The 18,961-nt window shown below is 32.9% G+C and overlaps 1 protein-coding gene and 1 long non-coding RNA gene across 2 annotated transcripts; both read right to left on the reverse strand.

Moving 5' to 3' along the window:
- Window positions 1–741: 741 nt before the first annotated feature.
- Window positions 742–5,296, reverse strand: LOC143052785 (S-adenosylmethionine-dependent methyltransferase Rv2258c-like). The gene is made up of 5 exons (XM_076225885.1): window positions 5,196–5,296; window positions 4,161–4,354; window positions 3,478–3,671; window positions 2,507–2,620; window positions 742–1,031 (listed from the first exon to the last, which is right to left on the reverse strand). Exons 1-5 carry the CDS (start codon window positions 5,280–5,282, stop codon window positions 874–876), a joined length of 747 nt encoding a protein of 248 aa, XP_076082000.1. The 5' UTR covers window positions 5,283–5,296; the 3' UTR covers window positions 742–873.
- Window positions 5,297–8,114: 2,818 nt separating this feature from the next.
- LOC143052786 (uncharacterized) lies at window positions 8,115–12,920 on the reverse strand. The gene is made up of 3 exons (XR_012971244.1): window positions 12,795–12,920; window positions 10,017–10,104; window positions 8,115–8,912 (listed from the first exon to the last, which is right to left on the reverse strand). It is a non-coding gene; the product is annotated as an uncharacterized LOC143052786 (long non-coding RNA).
- Between the last annotated feature and the right edge of the window lie 6,041 nt (window positions 12,921–18,961).

An 18,961-nucleotide genomic window follows, 5' to 3' on the forward strand; every position in this document is an offset into this window, starting at 1 on the left:
CTTGCACGTACATTTTTGTAAAATACACCCTTGTAGATTTCGAAAAAGAGCAAGCAAATGCCGCTTCAAGGCAGCACTCGTACCAGCAAAGTGGAAAAGGATTAATATAAGTTCTAATTTCTTGTTTCCCAATCCACTATAATTTATTATAAATAAGTATGTTTAAAATTGAATTATATTAAACTTTGTTAAAACACAATGAAACGTATAAGGTGCCCTATTCACCAATTTGAGTTAGAGGAGGATTCTTAAACCCTTGAAATTTAACCAACACAATGCAATTATGTTCACTTTGGGAAAAATGTCATTATCAAAACAATATGTCAGATTTTACATTTGACGGCGATGGCTAATAATAATATCTCATGTAAGGTTATCTTATAAGGACTTCTTGGAAATTATTAATAACCATATTTAGTAATAGCCATATTGGTTATTATATGTCAGCACTATCATAAATGGTGAAGCTAATACAGTCATTTTAATGTCTTAGAACAGTGGATTACTTCGACAGACTCATTCCCATGTATTGTTAAACCATTATCTCTGAGGTATTTTGCCCTATTTTCCAGTCCCCATCCAATCCCATTACCCACAGCCGGCGGTGCCGACAAACTACAGGGGAGGCAAATGTAACAGCTTAGTGTCAGTGTTGACGCATGTATTTTACTCCCAACATTTAGCTTGGGATCTGAATGACAGAGAGGGTCATGCAAGGTCATCACGCCATCGTCTTTCAATGAACGCATAGCTCCCTTAAGACAAGGACCTGGATTTGGTAGATCGTGGAACACTTTTAGCATTGTTATCCAATCAAATCTTCCTGTCCATTCCTCTTTCAAATTGTCTCCACCGAGAAGATAGAATTCGACGTTAGTCAACTCTTCGTCTTCTTTGAGTTTTCTTTTGAGTATCAATCGCATACTGATCTACATCTATTCCAACAACTTTGGCATTAGGGAGGTAGTTAGCTATGTTTGCAGTAATCTTGCCAGTGCCGCATCCAATGTCCAATATTGTCCTGATTTTGTCTGTAAATCATGAATTTTCAGTTTATTCCATTATGAAAAAACAAATTTACTATACAATTATTACTATAATGCCTAGTGTTGTCCAAAGTTACCTTTCAAATGGAACTTTGATTGGTTAATACAAATATATGTTTAGGTTGATATAGATTTTGGTGGGGTTCGTGTTGCTTAATCTTTAGTTTTTTATGTTGTGTCTTGTGTGATATTGTTTTTCTGTTTGTCTTATTCTTTTTTAGCCATGCCGTTATTGGTTTGTTTTCGATCTATGAGTTTGACTATCCCTTTGGTATCTTTTGCCCCTCCTTTTTAAGATCAGTAGACAGAAACACTGCATTTAAAAATAGTCATGAAATATTTGCCACCTGACATTTAGTTTACAGCAATCTTTGGCGAGAATTTATTTTCGATTAATAATATTTCAATTTGAGATTAAAAAAAAAATCACAAATTTTATTGCAGTTTCCTTCTATTCAGGAACATTTAAATTTTAAGATAAGAACAGAATTAAATAAATTGGGACATAAAGGACACACAAATAAAACATGTATCACTCTTGTAGGAGCACCCCTCGAGAGCTGCGATGGCACAGCGGAATCCGTGTACACTCCCTATCGAAAATAATAGAGAGATGTGTCACTTACATATTTACAATAATATTAACAAGGGTGTGCAATGCCATCGGGAAAAGTCTTTTATTATAAAGAGGAATCCGACGTACTTGGGGAGAAACTCCAGGCTGCTCGGTTGGAACATACAAACAGAAGAGATATCAGCTTTGGCCAAACGATGCCCCTGCCCAAGTACTCATTTGATTTTAAACTCAAGTCTTGCTACGAGATATGCGAGTGGTAAGGTGAAAATCACCTTTTTTTTTATACATGTAGTGACATTTACAGCGCCCCCCGAGTCAGAATCAGACCCGGGACTGATACCTTTTTTCCCTAACCATTAATACACAAACCCACCTCTTTACGGTCGTTATACATGTATATGCAAAACCTCATATAATTCGACATTATAAATTTTTCCTTTTTTACGGATTGCCAATTTGGTATACGTGGCATGTAGTTTAAATATCAGGGACATACAAAAACCATGTAGTGAGGTGGCTAGTTTCGTAAAGAAAGCAAATACAGGCTTCATGTACTGGACAGGCACATACGGACCTAATATTAAATGTACACGGTTTCCACCTGTTCGCTTTTAACCAATAACATGCTTAAAAGTGTATGGCAGGTAAGACAACGACTGTTGCGGAGTTATGCAAGTGTATGTGAACGCTCGACCATCACACAGGAGACCGACCTCCGGGTGGTATATTTTCTCACTGCGTTGAAGATCCATAATTGGTGACATTCGCTTGTTATCTGCTCTTTGGTCGGTTTGTTGTCTCCTTGACATATTCCCCATTTCATTTCTCAATTTTATGTAATGAGGGTGAACACAGTCGTATATAAAAAACTGAACAACCTTACCTCTGCTTTTATATTTAGAAGGGAAAATGTTCTCTTCTATCCAGGTTCCATCACAACTTGCCCCATCTTGATTCATATAATGGAATACTTGTTCAAGCTTCGAAAAGTCATATCCTTCAAACATAAATTACAAATTATTTATACATAATATATTTCTCATCATGCCATTTTGGTTATTTAAACCATAAGTATTTTATCATTAAATTGTGAAACGAGTTTTAGTCTGATTATCAAAATTGCAGCTTAAATATTTAGACGACTGTTGGGGCGATAACCAATGTCAATGTTGCCAAAGTACCAATCTATATTACATAGTTTATACAGACCTCTGTATGTGTTAACGGTTAAAAACAGATAAATGCATTATTTGTTTTCTTTTTCCAGTTTCAGTTCAATGATTCAAAATTTTCAAGCAAGATTTTCTCATAGCCCGTTTACTATACATGTTTATTAACAGCTTACAGAGCTCATTAACTGTTAATTGAAATTAAATAACATTTCTAACAACAGCTTACATAGCCCATTCACTATGCATTTTAATAACAGCTGACATAGCCCATTTACTAGACATTTTGTAGTAACAAATGACATATATATAGCCAACAAACTGTGAATTGATCTAAAGTAACAGCTTTACTAACAGTTGACATAGCTCATTTACTAGACATTTATATGAACAACTGACATAGCCCATTTCCTATACATTTTTAGTAACATCTGACATAGATATAGGAAGAAGTGGTATGAGTGTCAATGAGACAACTCTCCATCCAAATAACAATAACAGTAAACCATTATAGGTCAAGTTACGGCCTTCAACACGGAGCCTTGGCTAACACCGAACAGCAAGCTATAAAAGGCCCCAACATTTAGTAATGTAAAACAATTCAAACGGGAAAACCAACGGTCTAACCTATATAGTCCATTAACTTTGAATTGACTTAAAAAAAACAGTTCCATTAATATCTCACCAGCAGATGATTGATCCTTTGACCGGAAACATGCTTCTACATCCTTTGTCAGTGGAGCAGTGGCGAGAATCATTGTTGCAAATAAGCTCTTGGATGTTTTTGTCTGACAGTCAGCTGGTATGTAGTATTTGTTGTCGTCTGTTACAAAGACAATCTTAGCGGCAGCCATTGAAAACAACCACTCCCTCACATATCTATGAAATAAGAATGTATGAATAAAAAATACAAAAATGAAGATGGAACCCTTTTTACATACCAAACAGAAGGTTTTTAAAACAGCACCTTGCGGTTTATCCCTTAAACAAAACATACCAATTTCAATATTAAACGCTTTGAAAACGCAATCTTTGTCACATATAACAACCGATCGCTTTGAAAAACGCAACCTTTGTCACATATCACAACTGATCGCTTAGAAAACACAACCTTTGTCACATATCCCAACCGATCGCTTTGAAAACGAAATTTTTGTCACATTCACAAAATATATGGAAAGTCGACCTTCAAATGGATAGAAACAATTGCCTCTGGGTGTAATGTACCTTTCATTCAATCCCGCATTATCTGCTATTGATTTGGATGAAAGGCAGTAAGAGCTCGAAAAAGTCCGACTCTACATACAATGTGTCCGAGTCTTATACCAAGGGAGATAACTCCGATATAATTAATGGTATGATATGTACCTCTCATTCAGTCCTGCATGATCTGCTATTGATTGAGATGTTTCTGGTTCCGACAAGTCCGTAAGGGCTTTAAAAAGTCCGACTCTATGACCAAGTCCTACGCCAAGGGCGATAACTCCACTATACACAATGTTATTGAATCTTTCTTCGTACACGTCTGGCTTCGTATCGTCAGGAGAAACACAAGCCATTTCCTGAAGTAAATATTTAGTCCATTTTGTATTCAAAGCATAAACAGATATACATACAGGTAACAGAAAATTTGAGGTTAAGGTCAATGAGACAGCAACCCAACAAAATAAATCTACCATAAAAGTTAATAAGGGCAATGTTAACGACCAAGTCCCATCCCCTCTAACCTTGGCAGATAAGGCCAACATTTGTGATTTCAATACTGCGCCATCTACCGGTAGCTTAATGTCACACCATACCAACTTTGTAATTCTTGACCAAGGTTAGCACTTCAGTATGGAGGTGTGGAAATTGTTGTGTCTAGTGTTTATATATATCCTGAAGCAGGAACCCAAACAATACGTTGTTTTTCCAACATGTGTTAGAGAAATATACCCTTGAAATCCATTTTATTTAGAATGCAATTAACCGTTAATAATTTACAGAAGCTCACACATTTTGTAATTATAATGCAGTATACACATTTTGATTAAGTACAAATAATATACTGCATGTGGAAACTCAATTTCTCTGATACATATTACCAAAAATCACAGCAAACATAAGGAAACACGCATGGTTCAGAAAGCACGACTTTGGACTGTTATACTACTAGGAAAAATTTAAACCAGTTTAACATGAGCGCCCTTCCGCTGTTGTTTTATTTTGTATAACTACAAGCATACTGTGTAATTACCAAAAGGATGGCCACTTACTTTGATATATAAGACAGTAAACGTCTTAAATTTGGGAGAAAAAAAACTTTAGTCTAGCGCTGTAATAATAAACATGATAATGTTTAAACTTACTAATATGTTACAATATGGTGCAATGTTATAATATCATGGTAATAAGTAAGCTTACCATTAGTTTTCTGTAGAATAGACATCTACTAAATATATCTGAACTTTTATCATTTGTGTCAAAGATAAAGTAAATAATTGGGGTCATACATGTGTGCACATTTAAAGTTATATTAGAGCTTTCTTACAAATTGACGAAAGGTACGAACGAACGCAAAGGGAGCACGTATTTTATTTCTACAATAACAGTTAAAAGAGTTTTTGTTTTATTCAGTAAAACAGCATTCTTTTCTTAATCAAGTTTATTTTAAAAAAAAAATAATATCGCAAATAATACACGATTTCAATATAATCAAACAGAGACATATAATGTCAAATACACTTACGTCCGATACGTTACTAAAGTAAACCACGAGTACACACATTTCCGCGGGGATTTTTTAAGCACGAGTTTCACGATTAACATTTCAATGACATTATTGAAGTACGTAAGTCTAGATTTAACGACAAGATTCACTTTTATTTGTATTTGTTACAGTACACTTTCAGCAAATTGACAAAGTGGAATATCAAGATTTGCTAAAAAAAAATTGAGATTTGCTAAAAAAACGCTACTATGTTTTTAAAAAGTAAAGTTGAACAAATCTAGAAAAAAGTCTTAAGACTTTGTATATCAAGAAAAGAAATCTACAATTTTGCACCATATATATTGTGGATTTTATAATGACGATTTAACAGTACACATGTTTGGAAGATAGACGCGAAGGTGTCACTTTTCGTCCAGTGGCTAATATTTTATGAATGTTCAGGACTATAGGCAAAACGCAGTTATACGCTAAAATAACCGTCCATTGCTCCGGTGTATCATATATACACATTTAGGGGGGCAATGAATATTACCAGGGGAGAGGCGATGATTCAAACGTTATGAAACGAGCAACAGCATATGGCATATAGTATGAAGATCATCTTTTTTTTCTTCATTTTCATTTTATTATTTTGAACATTGCAAGGTTTGAATCAAGGAAGTATTTGTGTTTTTGTTGGGGAAGAAGACAATGTATTTTCTTTGACATTTTCTTAGGTTAAACAGTGCAACATTGTAATATTGAAGAGTTGGAGGGGCCGGTTTTTAGTCTTCTAGGGGCATTTTTTTCGTCTGACTACTCTTTATTTAGAATAATTTGTAGTGTTATCTCCTCCGACCTGGTGGTATCAATTATCATATTCTAACCTATCGTACGTCCCGAAATCATAAATATATCTTAAGAAAAATCCAATTTTATAAGTGTCGTTGCATACACGATAATTGTCCGAAGTTCCACGACTATTATTTAAATATGTCAAAATAAAGGATCCCTAAAACGAGTCTTACGTACGATTCGTCAAGCATACGTACCTTTCGTCAATTTGTAAGAAAGCTCTAATAGAAACATGTAAATTGAACTGAGTTCATATATTACATACATTGTGTAGTATACTTATTTACATTTAGAGTAACAGGTATATGTCTATGCATTGTGATGAAATTATTTTATTTCACGTATTTTTGCATTTGTACTTATCAACTCAGAATTTAAGAAAAACAGTATTTATAGTATATTGATTGATTTATTGTTGGTTCCTTAATGTCCGATGGCAAATATTTCATGCATGTTCAGGACGAAATTAAACTAACAATAAATGCAATAGGTCCTTTCGTACAGGACATCAGGGGAGGGGGTCGGGTAAATTTAAACTTCCACAGGTAAAAGAGGATGAAATGGGAAGGATAGAAAGTTGGAAGTGCACTTTTTGTGCTTCTTTGTACTTTTTCTTTATTGTAATTGTAGTACTAATTATTGTTTATGACATTCTCATATTCTCGTATTTTTGTTTTTCATCTTTGCTATGTGCTTTGTCTATATGCCGTTTTTGTTTCGTTATTCGTTTTTAGTTATATGACGCGGCGGTTTATATGTACGTATATATCCCGTCATTGTGTTATTGTACTATGCCAAATTTGGGTATTCTTGTCTTTAATTTTTGCTAAAATATGCTTGGTCTATATGACTGTTTGTGTCTCTTTGTTACATATTTGTATGTTATTTTTTAGTGATTAAGTAGGGGCGGATCCAGGATCCAGGATCCAAGATAACAATGATGACTGCTGTATTCTTTTACTTTTTAACCATTATGTCTGTTTGTTTTGTTGACACATCGATGTCAATATAATGGAATATAAAGCAACTGTCATACAATTGAGAGGTTAAGAAAGCTATAAAACCAGAACAGTCTCCGGGACAAGTTTGCAATTCCGCTGAGTGCAAAAGTTGTCACCTTAATTTTTGGAGTTAAGTCAAAATGAAGTTGATAACTTGGTTGGTATTGGTTACCTGATATTTGTCCTAAAATTTTTTGGCTCTAGCACCACTGTTGAAAAAGTTATGCCCCTTTTTTCAACAATTTCCTCAGAGGAAAAGTAGTTTTCCTCAAGGAAAATCAAATTTCCCTAAAGGAAAAAGATTTTTCCTCAAGGGAAATTGTTTTTTCCTCTAGGGAAAAAGATTTCCTTTAGGGAATTTGCTGCATAAATATTTCCTTTGAGAAAATTCTATTTCCTTTGAGGAAATTCTTTTTCCTTTGAGGAAATTTGCGGCTTCAAATTTTCCTTTGAGGAAATTCTATTTCCTTTCAGCAAATTTGCGGCTTCAAATTTTCCTTTGAGGAAATACTTTTTCCTGTGAGGAAATTTGTAGCTTCAAATTTTCCTTGCAGGAAATACTTTTTCCTGTGAGGAAATTTTTGACAAACACTTTTCCTTGAGGGAAAATTCAAGACAACAAATTTCCTCTAAGGAAATCATTGTTCTTCAAATTTACTTTAAGGAAATTTCTGAACACCAAATTTCCCTTATTTTTACTAGTTAAACATTTCTTCACTATACCACGTATACAAACAGTATGAATATAATTTTACAAGACTGAATAATTGATACAAATGATATTTAAAACTTTAATAAATGTTTGACTCAACATTTTAATGACATTGAAAATTAATACAGCCTGTTTGTTTAGGTCTAGGTATGACTGGTATTGTTCTTACTTTTTATATAACTTTAACTTTGATTTATAAAAAAAATTTGTAGCAAAGGATTTTGTTTTCTTTGTAATTGTTTCAATCCAATACATAAATAAGCAACCAATTTGAATGTCATACCATTTGTGGTGTTCTAAAGAATTTGTTTATAATTGCAGATTAAATAATAATAATTAAAAACACTTTAAAGTCTTTTCCTGTTATTCTAAATTAAAATTTTCTTCTGTTTCAGCTTGTGTACAGTTATTCAATCCACTACGTAAGAATTCAGTGAATACATTATTCCATTCACTAAACATTTTCCTTCAATTCTAAGAGAAAACATTTTTGCAAATTGTTCTTCAATGATCTTCTTCCATATACTTGATATGAGGGAGCGATGTAAATGAGTGGATAAAACTGGTGTTCCTTTTTTCAACAACAAAATAGTATTTTTTCTGCATTTCTCCTTTCTTTCGACTAATATATATAATATGTTGTTGCTTTTATACAATAGTGTTTTTGTGTATCTATGATAGAACTCCATTTTGTTTATGGCCATTATCATGTGATTATAATGAAATTTCCTATTTCTTTTTTGCAGGAAAGCACACATTCCAATTCAAATTAATCCAATTGCGCACTATTTAGATAAATTTCCACTTTAAGTTTCCTCTTCAGTAATGACCTATCGATCATGAAAACCAAGATGTCTGATCACCTATAAATACACAAAATAAACAAATAAAATGTTATAAATGGAGAGAGAAACAGCAACAAAAGTTTATTTTGTCATGTTTATTAACATTTTAAATATATTTCCTTTCCTACTTGTGAATGCTTTTGTCTATAGTTCTTATATTAGTTGATTTTGTGCATTTATCAATCTAGCTAGCTTTCAAGTAAAGGCAGTTTGTTCTTTATATAATATATATATGTTGAGCTGTTAAACCACTGTCTAAATTCAGGGTAGCGTTGAGTGTTCATAAACCTGTTTTTTATTACATGCATTAGTTTTTATGGATTTTTAACTTAAGCTGTCAGTTACTGTGAGTACTTAACTTTGTGTCTTTTCAATTAAGAGAAATGTATAAATTTCTTGCTTACTGTAAACCAACTAATTTTCGCGGGCAATTTATTTTCACAAGCAATTTATTTTCGCATTTAGAAATATAATGTGCATATAAATTGTTGGGACTGTTTTTCATATATATCTTTCCTTATTCATTTATTAAAACACATTAAGTAAGCTTGAAAATCACAAAAAAATAAATAGCTGTGATGTAGACTAGAACGTATAAAACGCAAAACAAAGTATTCGCGAAAAATTAGTTGGTTTACAGTAGTCCAGTCTGTGTTTGCAGGAAATTTACATCATTGGTTGTCTGGTGGAGAGTTGTCTTATTGGCAATCATGCCACATCTTATTTTTATATAACCTTGCCGTATTCCTATTGTGCCTGTCCAAAGTTCAGAGCCTGTAGTTTTTGTCAGTTTAGTCTGACACTAAAATTTAGTGGTTGTTGTTGTTGTTTCATACTGGTCATATTTATTTTTTGTAATTTATTTTGTTATAAAATAGGCGATTAGTTTTACAGTTTTGATTGTTTCAATTTTTCATCTGAGGGTCTTTTATAGCTGCCTACTTTGACTATAGGGTACGGATTTTCTCATTATTGAAGGTCGTCACAGGCCTACAATTGCTTTCTCAAAGCCATGATCAATAGTTTTCATATTTAATAAACCACATCTTTTTAATTTTTATAGTAATCATGATAATCATCTTTCAAGTTCAATAACTTTTTTAAAAATAAAAGTGGCCTTACCATTTAGGTTTACTTGGCTTCTGCAAATTTTAAATTGCCTATCATTTCTGCTGTTTATAATTTCTCTGTATCTTCTATAGTTCTTGTCCTATACATAAAAAAGTAAAAGTCATTATTGAATGACATCTTGCATCAATATTTTTTTTGCTGTTTAATGTACATGATGTATATTAATGTGTGTTTAATAAAAATCTGTACCATGAGTGCTTGATCAGCTTGTTGCCCTTTTAGTTGGTCTTTATGCTTTAAATGAATTTTAATGATCAACTAGAAAAACTATGAGCACTGCACAAATAAGACCCCCCCTCCAAAAAAAAAGGACATGCACACACAGTGGTATTCAGACATAAAACATGAAGATAATTTGGCTCCATTTAGAGATATCTCAAGTGACTATAAGTTTAAGGCTGTGATTTTTTAACAAATACATTTCTAAAACCTTCCAAAGTTTGAAAACGGACAGATTTTAAATAACTTTCCAACAACTAAAGTTCCTTAACTCTGCATCTTATACAAAGATATACATGAAAAATAGTGGATGATACTCCATCTTGCATATTCTTCAAAGTTTTAAAGGAACATAACTGAAGAACGGTAAAAGTTTTACTATCAAAATTTGAAATTGATCTGATTTTGTGGTAAAAAGTATTGTTTTAAAGTTTAATAAAATTTGATTGAGGTAAACTTAGGTTAGAGGCTGGAAACGAAAAATTTATCATTTTTCCATTTTTAAAGAACATAACTCTAGAATAGTAAAAGAGACACTACCAAAATTCAAACTTAATCTGTATTTTGTGGGGATAAGCATTGAGTATAAGTTTCATAACATTTGGTTGAGACAAACTAAAGTTTAAAGAACGGGAAACAAAAAAATCAGCATTTTTTCCCCATTTGTAAAGGGGCATAACTCTAGTACAGTAACACTGACATCACCAAAAATTCAAACTTGATCTTGAGTATTGTGATAACAAGCTTTTGTAAAATTTTAATTAAATTTGGTTGAGGCAAACTAAAGTACTGTAAGAGAACAAAAACAACTTTGGGACAGACAGACAGACAATCAAGTGTTAAACTTAATGCCCCCTCCACTACGGGTCATGAAAATGAAAAGGGAGTTTATGTCAAGATATAAAAACAATTCACCAAAGTTTCATAAAAATTGGTGAAAGCATTCTTGAGACTATCCAAATCCCAATAGTACAATGACATAAATCAGAATCTTTTAAAATTGAAAGGAAAATTATCATGATTATGTTATACAAAAATAATTCACCAAGTTTCATGAAGATTGCTCAAAGCATTATTAATAGTATACTGTAAAAATCTCCCCCTTTTATGAATAAAATCCCTAACTTTAAATTGCATACCGGGTAATTCAAAATCTTTAAAAATAAAAAAGGGACTTAATTATATCAATAGATAATTCACCAAAGTATTATGAAAATTTTATGGATAATGTATTCTAATTCCAAGACTATCTAAGACATGGTTTGTTTGAATTTAAAAAGTTGGAATTAAGTACCTACTAGAAATCAGGAGAATTAGAGCAAATCAGGCTATCTTCTAGATTATCAGACAATTGACTGTAGAAAAGGAATTTTCTTTTTCTTATTTAGCTATTTGTTATCTGTCCTTAATATCTACTGAACTAAGCAAATTTTTTCACATTTTGTTTTCTCTTTTCTCTCTTGTTATCTAACAATAACCAAAAAAAACAAAGAGAAACTGACAATGCCAAGTCAAAACATAAGATGCATAAAAGAAAAACAAAACAAAACACTAAGTAACACCAACATCACCAAAAAACTAGTGTTGAATTCATGTACTCAGTCAGTCAGTGAGAGTTGGCAGATCCTGACCCACTATATTTATGCTTAAAAACCTAAAAATCATAGAGTACTAAATATATACTTGATTAAAATGTTGTCATAGACACCTCTTAGTTTTGAGAACCACATGTGTTAATTGTGCGAGTATAATCATGATAATCATGATTGACTTTTAAAAGCCTATATATTGAAACTTTCTGAAAATATTGCATGCATTTATTAATATGACCAATTTTAAGAAATGCAAAAAGATGTGAGATGATTTATATAATTGTAATTTCAGGAATTTACAGTAAAGGCTTTTAACCCCACTGCATTTTGCACTTTTCCCCAAGTCAGGAGCCAGAAGTTATGGCCTTTGTGACCTTTGTATGATTTTTGTTTTAGTTTCTTTTTTTTTATATTGAGGAGTTTAGTATGACGTCCATTATCACTCAACTAGTATACATTTTTGTTTAATGGCAAGCTAAAGCATGCCTCACAGGCACAGATCCAGGAGGGTCCGAGGGTTGGAACCCTTTTTTTTTTTGGACGATCAATGCATTTGAATGGGGACATGTAGTTGGATCCCCCCCCCCATTTGTCCTGGGTAAGGAACCCCTCCTTTAAATGGCTGGATCCACCCCAGCCTCAGGTTGTGGGATTTTCTCGTTCCCATTTCCATTTTCAATTTTATTTTCAGTTCTATAATAAATGTTAGACTTCTTGTTGATTTGGTTTCACATTTCGGCTTCGTCGGAGGAAAGCGTCCCAGAAAATAGCCTTGCAAGGCGTCATAATTATTTGGACTAGGTTTTCACCACTATCAACCAGACATATATACATACATATATATATATATATGTCTCTGCATCAACATTGTAAAGATTGTCGCACTATGGAAGAAACAAGTTTTGCGCGTTAACAAAAATATAATTGTCTGTGCTGACAGGTTAGTATGTGTGCATACCAATATTTAAATTTTCTAAGCCTTGTTTTTGAATATTTTGTCCATTTCTTGGTAAAATACTGCCAGACCTGGAGTGCTGTTGTTTTACAAAAACGATCAAGTAATGTAGGGGAAAGAAACTAACTTAAAAGACCAAAATAAGCCACAACTAATGGGGGTCTCATTGGGGGTTCTGTTCACGGATCACCGCTTAGTCCTTAGTTACTATTTTTTTTAGATTCCCGCCTCCCGCTTACACTATGTAAGTAAGCAATTCTGATATTTTTGTAATTTCCCGTGTCCCGCTAAACTTCATTTCCCGTTCTCACGGCACAATCATTTTACTTTCATGTGTCACGCTTACAATTGATGATACAAAAAATATATGCCATTACGTACAATTATGCTTTGAATCTTTGTAATTTTATTCATTTAACCTTGATTTGATATTTTGTCATACATAATATATATTTATTTATGTGATGTAATATACGGGGGAAGACAACATTATACTTGTATTGATTTTCCTGATTTAATAAAAACTTGAAACAAAAAATCCGCCTCGACAATCCCGCGTCCCGCTCAAACCCCCCTAATAGGTACATAAATAGTTTACTATGCAGTCAGTAGCCAAATACACATGTATATATACTTTTAGACGACCTTAGCCTGACTCATTTCACAGAAAACTCGAAAATACTCATTTATATTTATGAACATTTTAGATCACTTAACATTTAGATTTTATAACTTTAAAATTTACGACCATATAGAATTAAGATCATTTAATCGAAAGATGATTATTTGTCAATGAGCACCTGTATAAACCCGGTACTGCATTTTTTTTTTTTTTTTTTGGCACGCGTCGAGAAACTGTTAAAAGTGCCGCCGATCTGTAGAGCTTTGAAGAGCTTATTTTCTCGTATGATCTATGTCTGTTACTGTGAATGTATTATGATCTATTATATATTTATCACAAAAAGATAGTGCTATTTTCTTTTCTTTTAATATGAAGCCCCACCCCTCCTCCAGCTTATCTGATTAATTTACGATCATGCACTTTGTATAAAGAAAGTAAGAAAGTCACAATTCTTATATCCGGTATTTTAAATTCTGGTCGATAGTTGTCTCATTACGAATCATCTAATTATTTACATCTCCTTATTTTTTTTTAACAAGAAAGCTTTATTTATATGCGGTATAGTGATGAATGTGTAAACATGTAGCATGGTTGTAAATAATTGTTAAATACAGCACAAAAGATACATAATATATATATCACACTCAAGTCAATCCGCATGTAAAAAAAACCCAAAAAAAACACCATCAAATGACTAGTAGTCTATAAAAAAAAATCAACTATAGCATACCAAAATATATAATTTGTAAAGACTTGCATGCAATTAGGCATATAGCTCTATATTCCTATAGATCTCATAACCTTACGATTAAAAGGCAGATTATGTGTGTGTAAATTTATCAGAAAATAACAGAGAGACACGTCCTAATCAGGCGGTATCAAAATACCAATTTACAAATTCAGATCTTCTGCCTGTCGTATATTACTTACTTTGATTCATTGTATATTGCCAAACTCCAACATTTAACAAATGACATCGTAAATATACATGTTTGGTGCGGATGGAAGAAATTCAATATTTATCCTTCAAGAGACAAGAGAATGTTGGAGATATTCATTCCCTATTGTAAAATACTGATTAATGTCGGGTGCGCCTAAACAGTGGTAAAACAATTAATGTACATGTATGTTCAGGAAGAAAACAAATTAACAAAATTAACAATAAATACGATAGGTAGGTCTTGTAATTGAGACCGCCCGTAATACGGTCGTAATATTTTCGACTGCCACTGAAAAAAGGAGGGACAGAAAATTGGCCTTATACCAGGCTACTAATACAGGGGTCCGTAGAAATACCACAAAGGACCTCCTTAGTGCACTAAGAACAAAACAAGTGCACTAAGGACCTTGACACAAGGACCTATAACTAACATACGTCCTTGCTAGACATCAGTAATAAAGTTATCTTTCATAGAAGACAGTTATTATTTATATTCTCTTTTTCACCAACTTGAAATTATACCACGCTAAACCGTTAGTTTATTCAGCAAAAACCATTAATTAATCAATTAGTTACGATCAAGAGACAATTGTTTTTTGGATAAGGTTGATTGAACATGATGATTGGGAAATTCCGAATTTGCAATAAGCCGTTGGTCACGTGCCGAGTTACACGCGCTGATTAAAAAGTCATTTAACTAAATATAAAATAAATAAATAAGCTTTATTTAGAGTCGGCAAGGCATGAAAACATAGGCAAACATAAGCTCTAATGAGCTTTTAACCGACATATGAGACATTTTTAACAATACAACATTTATAACAATACAACACATAATATAATCAGAGACATATAAACATGCAATAAATTTCACAGCACACAAATGAAGCACTAAAAGCAGAATAAAAGCATAACTTCAAAATTACAACATCTATTGACACCAAACTTTATAAATGTGAGGTAAACCGTATTTACTCATATCCTCTTACATCCATGTTATTTGGGGTCTTATAACATCGTTTTTATGTCCTTAGTGCAAAAACTTACTTCCTATTGCACAAAGAAGTCCTTTGCGGTATTTATACACATCGCTAATACAGTCCACTGAGCACTCGAAGGGTTCATGCAAGGATCCCCATTCGGAGGTGGCTGAGCACAGCCCAATGGACGTTCCACTATCCTTCTACTAAGGTTTTATTGCCGGCCAGAAGAAGACCCGTAACGACGCTATTTCTAAATATAGTTACTCTAGCTTGCTGACAAATTGGCTTCTTGTTCCATTGAATATAAAGGAAATAGTTATCTACAATATATTTCGTTTTTTCTTCAAATATAAATAAAACAATTAGTTAAATTGGTTAGGTACATATATGGCTTCATCGCTAGGCTAATAAAGAATTACCTAAACTGATAAAAAGGTAATCAATGTGAATTTGTTAAGAACTTTTTCTTAAATATTTGAACAATTATAAAAACATTATCCTTGCCTATATATATTTGTCAACTTACTAAAAAGGTATGGCCAATTTCCGGTTTATTTGTTTCGTTATTTGGTTCCCATGTTAAAATAAATTGATGAATGTAATTATAAATCCTTACTAATATAGAAAAGCAAGTTAATCTTCTCATCTGGACTTTAATCTGTATATACCGGTCCCCTTCTCTATTTTGGGATTGAAAAAAAAATATCTTTAAAAAATGCGGTTTTGAGCCTATTTCTTCATTTTAATTTGGTAACACGTTAAGCAATCAGTCACACTAATATAGTATATTACCAATAATAAGGCCATATATTTGAAGCTGTTCAAAATTATGTATATTAATATAGGTACGTGTATCAGATCGGACATTTTTTTTAATTGTCGTATATATAAAAAGAATTACTATAAGTTATCTAGTATGAAATAATGGTCAAAATAATATGTCCACTGGACCGACCGTGCAAGTACTGTATAGCCAGTCAAGGTCGTTAAAAACTTCCATTTGTTGTTGTCCACTGGAAATAAGCTCTTTAAAACACGAATCCTCGTTTACTCAATGCCAAATTTATTTGTTAGTATTTTTTAATCTTTTTCTTATGATTTTATCATAATATCTTTTTTGTGATTTTTTTTGTGTGGTTGGACATGAAATTGACGGGCGTATGACATTTGCGCCGATTTTGAAAATTTTCATTCTTTCATTTGCGCCGATTTCATTTTTTCATTTGCGCCGATTTTATATTTTTGCTAATTGGATTTACAGGTAAGTTACAGGTAAATTCATACTTTTACATTGACTGAGCACAGAGTATAAAGACAACTCAAGTGACATTGGAATTGGTAAATGGCTATTCCAATGTTTCGGGTTACCATTCCTTTCCCTAAATGAAATCGATGACTGCTTCACATTTGACATTGTCTGACGCTCCTTCTGATGACAAATGGCATACATTCTTAGACAACGTACAAGTACACATGCCATAACGGTCAACCAATTCGTGATGGCGTCCATAAAATTAACGAAGGGATGATTTCAACTTCACCAGTTTAATAGCTTTCTTGTGAGAAAATGCGAACTCTAGAAATGCCCCCACCAGTACGTATGCCAGACAAAGAAAAGATGGCCTTCGTTATCGACAATTACGCCAAATACAGAAGAGACGAAATCATAAGAAAGGAATATATTAGATGTGTTGCCTATACATACTCGGGAAGAACAGATTTATGATTTGAATGTATTCCGATTTTATGGATTTGAATGCTGTACATATATTTTTAATTCGTCATTTTAGTATAAACAAAGTGCTTTTATCTTAGGTTTTTACTTCTTGATTTTATGCAGGAGACAACAGTTATATAAATGTTATGATTGACAATTCAAAACATATGTGCAACTGGCTAACGGAAGAGGTCTTTAATGATAAATGAAAATAACATTACTGGGATGGAGAGTTGTCTCATTGGCACTCATACCACATCTTCTTATATCATTTCACCTGTAATCTACCTGTTATTTACCTGTAAAAAAATCGGCGCAAATGAAAAAAAAATCGGCGCAAATGAAAGAAAAAATCGGCGCAAATGAAATGCAGATCGGCGCAAATGCAAAACGCCGGAAATTGACACCGATGCTACAAAGAAAATTTGTTTAATGTCATCTGTTGCAATATATAATAAGTATTACACGTGGACAGGATGTTCCCCGGGAAAATAAGTTATACACAACCCGAAAATACACGCTACTGTCATATGAAAATTACTGGGTCGACATCACCTGTAAGATGGTAATCAGCCATGCAACTAATCAGGTGATTGACCATGTCACTACACTTTAAAAAGTTTATCGTGAGATCGAAATATTCATTTTAATTAAAAATTTAAGAACTAAAGGATTTATCATTATTATGAAGTGAAATAATTCAACCAAATCGTAATATCTTTTTTGTGATTTTTTTTGTGTGGTTGGACATGAAATTGACACCGATGCTACAAAGAAAATTTGTTTAATGTCATCTGTTGCAATATATAATAAGTATTACACGTGGACAGGATGTTCCCCGGGAAAATAAGTTATACACACCCCGAGAATACACGCTACTGTCATATGAAAATTACTGGGTCACCTGTAAGATGGTAATCAGTCATGCAACTAATCAGGTGATTGACCATGTCACTACACTTTAAAAAGTTTATCGTGAGATCGAAATATTCATTTTAATTAAAAATTTAAGAACTAAAGGATTTATCATTATTATGAAGTGAAATAATTCAACCAAATCGTATTATTTCCCAAAAAGATTATATACATATGTTTTATCTATATACCGGGAAAAAATTGAAAACTGTATTTATAATTTAAATTTTATAGAAATCCTTGTAGGTCTCATGATATGGAGCTCACAGAGGCGGATTTAGGGGGAGTAAGGGGGCCCGGGCCCCCCTTTTTGGGGAAAAAAAGGTTACTTATATATATGGAATCATTGACGCGTGACTGGAGCGGGCCCCCTCTTAGGTCAGTCAGTGGGCCACCACTTATAAAAATTTCTGGATCCGCCACTGACTCACGCATTCCTAATTAAGATTAATAAATTTATTAAAAAATATAACAAATATTTAGTTTTGATATTAAATTAAAGTTCACCTTTCCGCAATAATTTAATTGATATGACATGAATTAAACAATTCTTGTTGAGGGATTTAAGGGTTTGTCCATACAACGTGTATGTTATTAGATCTTAATAGTACTTGTTTTCGCCGTGAAGACCATTATACAGAGTGTTTTAGACATGAAGATGAGAATATCGTGCAAGATACTTTTTTGATCATCGTGAAGTGACAATTTTAATTCCCATTCCTCCATGCACTCGACCCCTGTTCAATTGTATATTTATAATTCCTCGTGCTTTTAATTACCCCTCTTCGTGATTACCGTTATGCCAACAGAAAAACCGGGACTTGATGTTCATGTAAAATCAGGGGCGGCATGACCCAGCCACGATAAAGGGGGTTCCAACTACATGTCTCCATTTAATAAGGGGTGTCGTTATCGCTGGGTTTATGTTACCCCACCCTTTTCATATAATTTAGATTTCAAAAGTGTATACCTTCTCATATATTGTGTAGGCTA

This window comes from Mytilus galloprovincialis, chromosome 11 (assembly GCF_965363235.1).
Source record: "Mytilus galloprovincialis chromosome 11, xbMytGall1.hap1.1, whole genome shotgun sequence".
In the NCBI taxonomy this organism is placed as follows: Eukaryota; Metazoa; Mollusca; class Bivalvia; order Mytilida; family Mytilidae; genus Mytilus; species Mytilus galloprovincialis.

What these genes read in the sequence shown, in the direction of transcription:
- LOC143052785 (XM_076225885.1), bottom strand. Translation starts at nt 5,282, where the DNA reads ATGACCCCAATTATTTACTTTATCTTTGACACAAATGATAAAAGTTCA. An exon ending in AAAGGATCAATCATCTGCTG is followed by an intron (nt 2,621 to 3,477) that starts GTGAGATATTAA and finishes TTATGTTTGAAG; the next exon opens with GATATGACTTTTCGAAGCTT. An exon ending in TTCTAAATATAAAAGCAGAG is followed by an intron (nt 1,032 to 2,506) that starts GTAAGGTTGTTC and finishes CATGATTTACAG; the next exon opens with ACAAAATCAGGACAATATTG.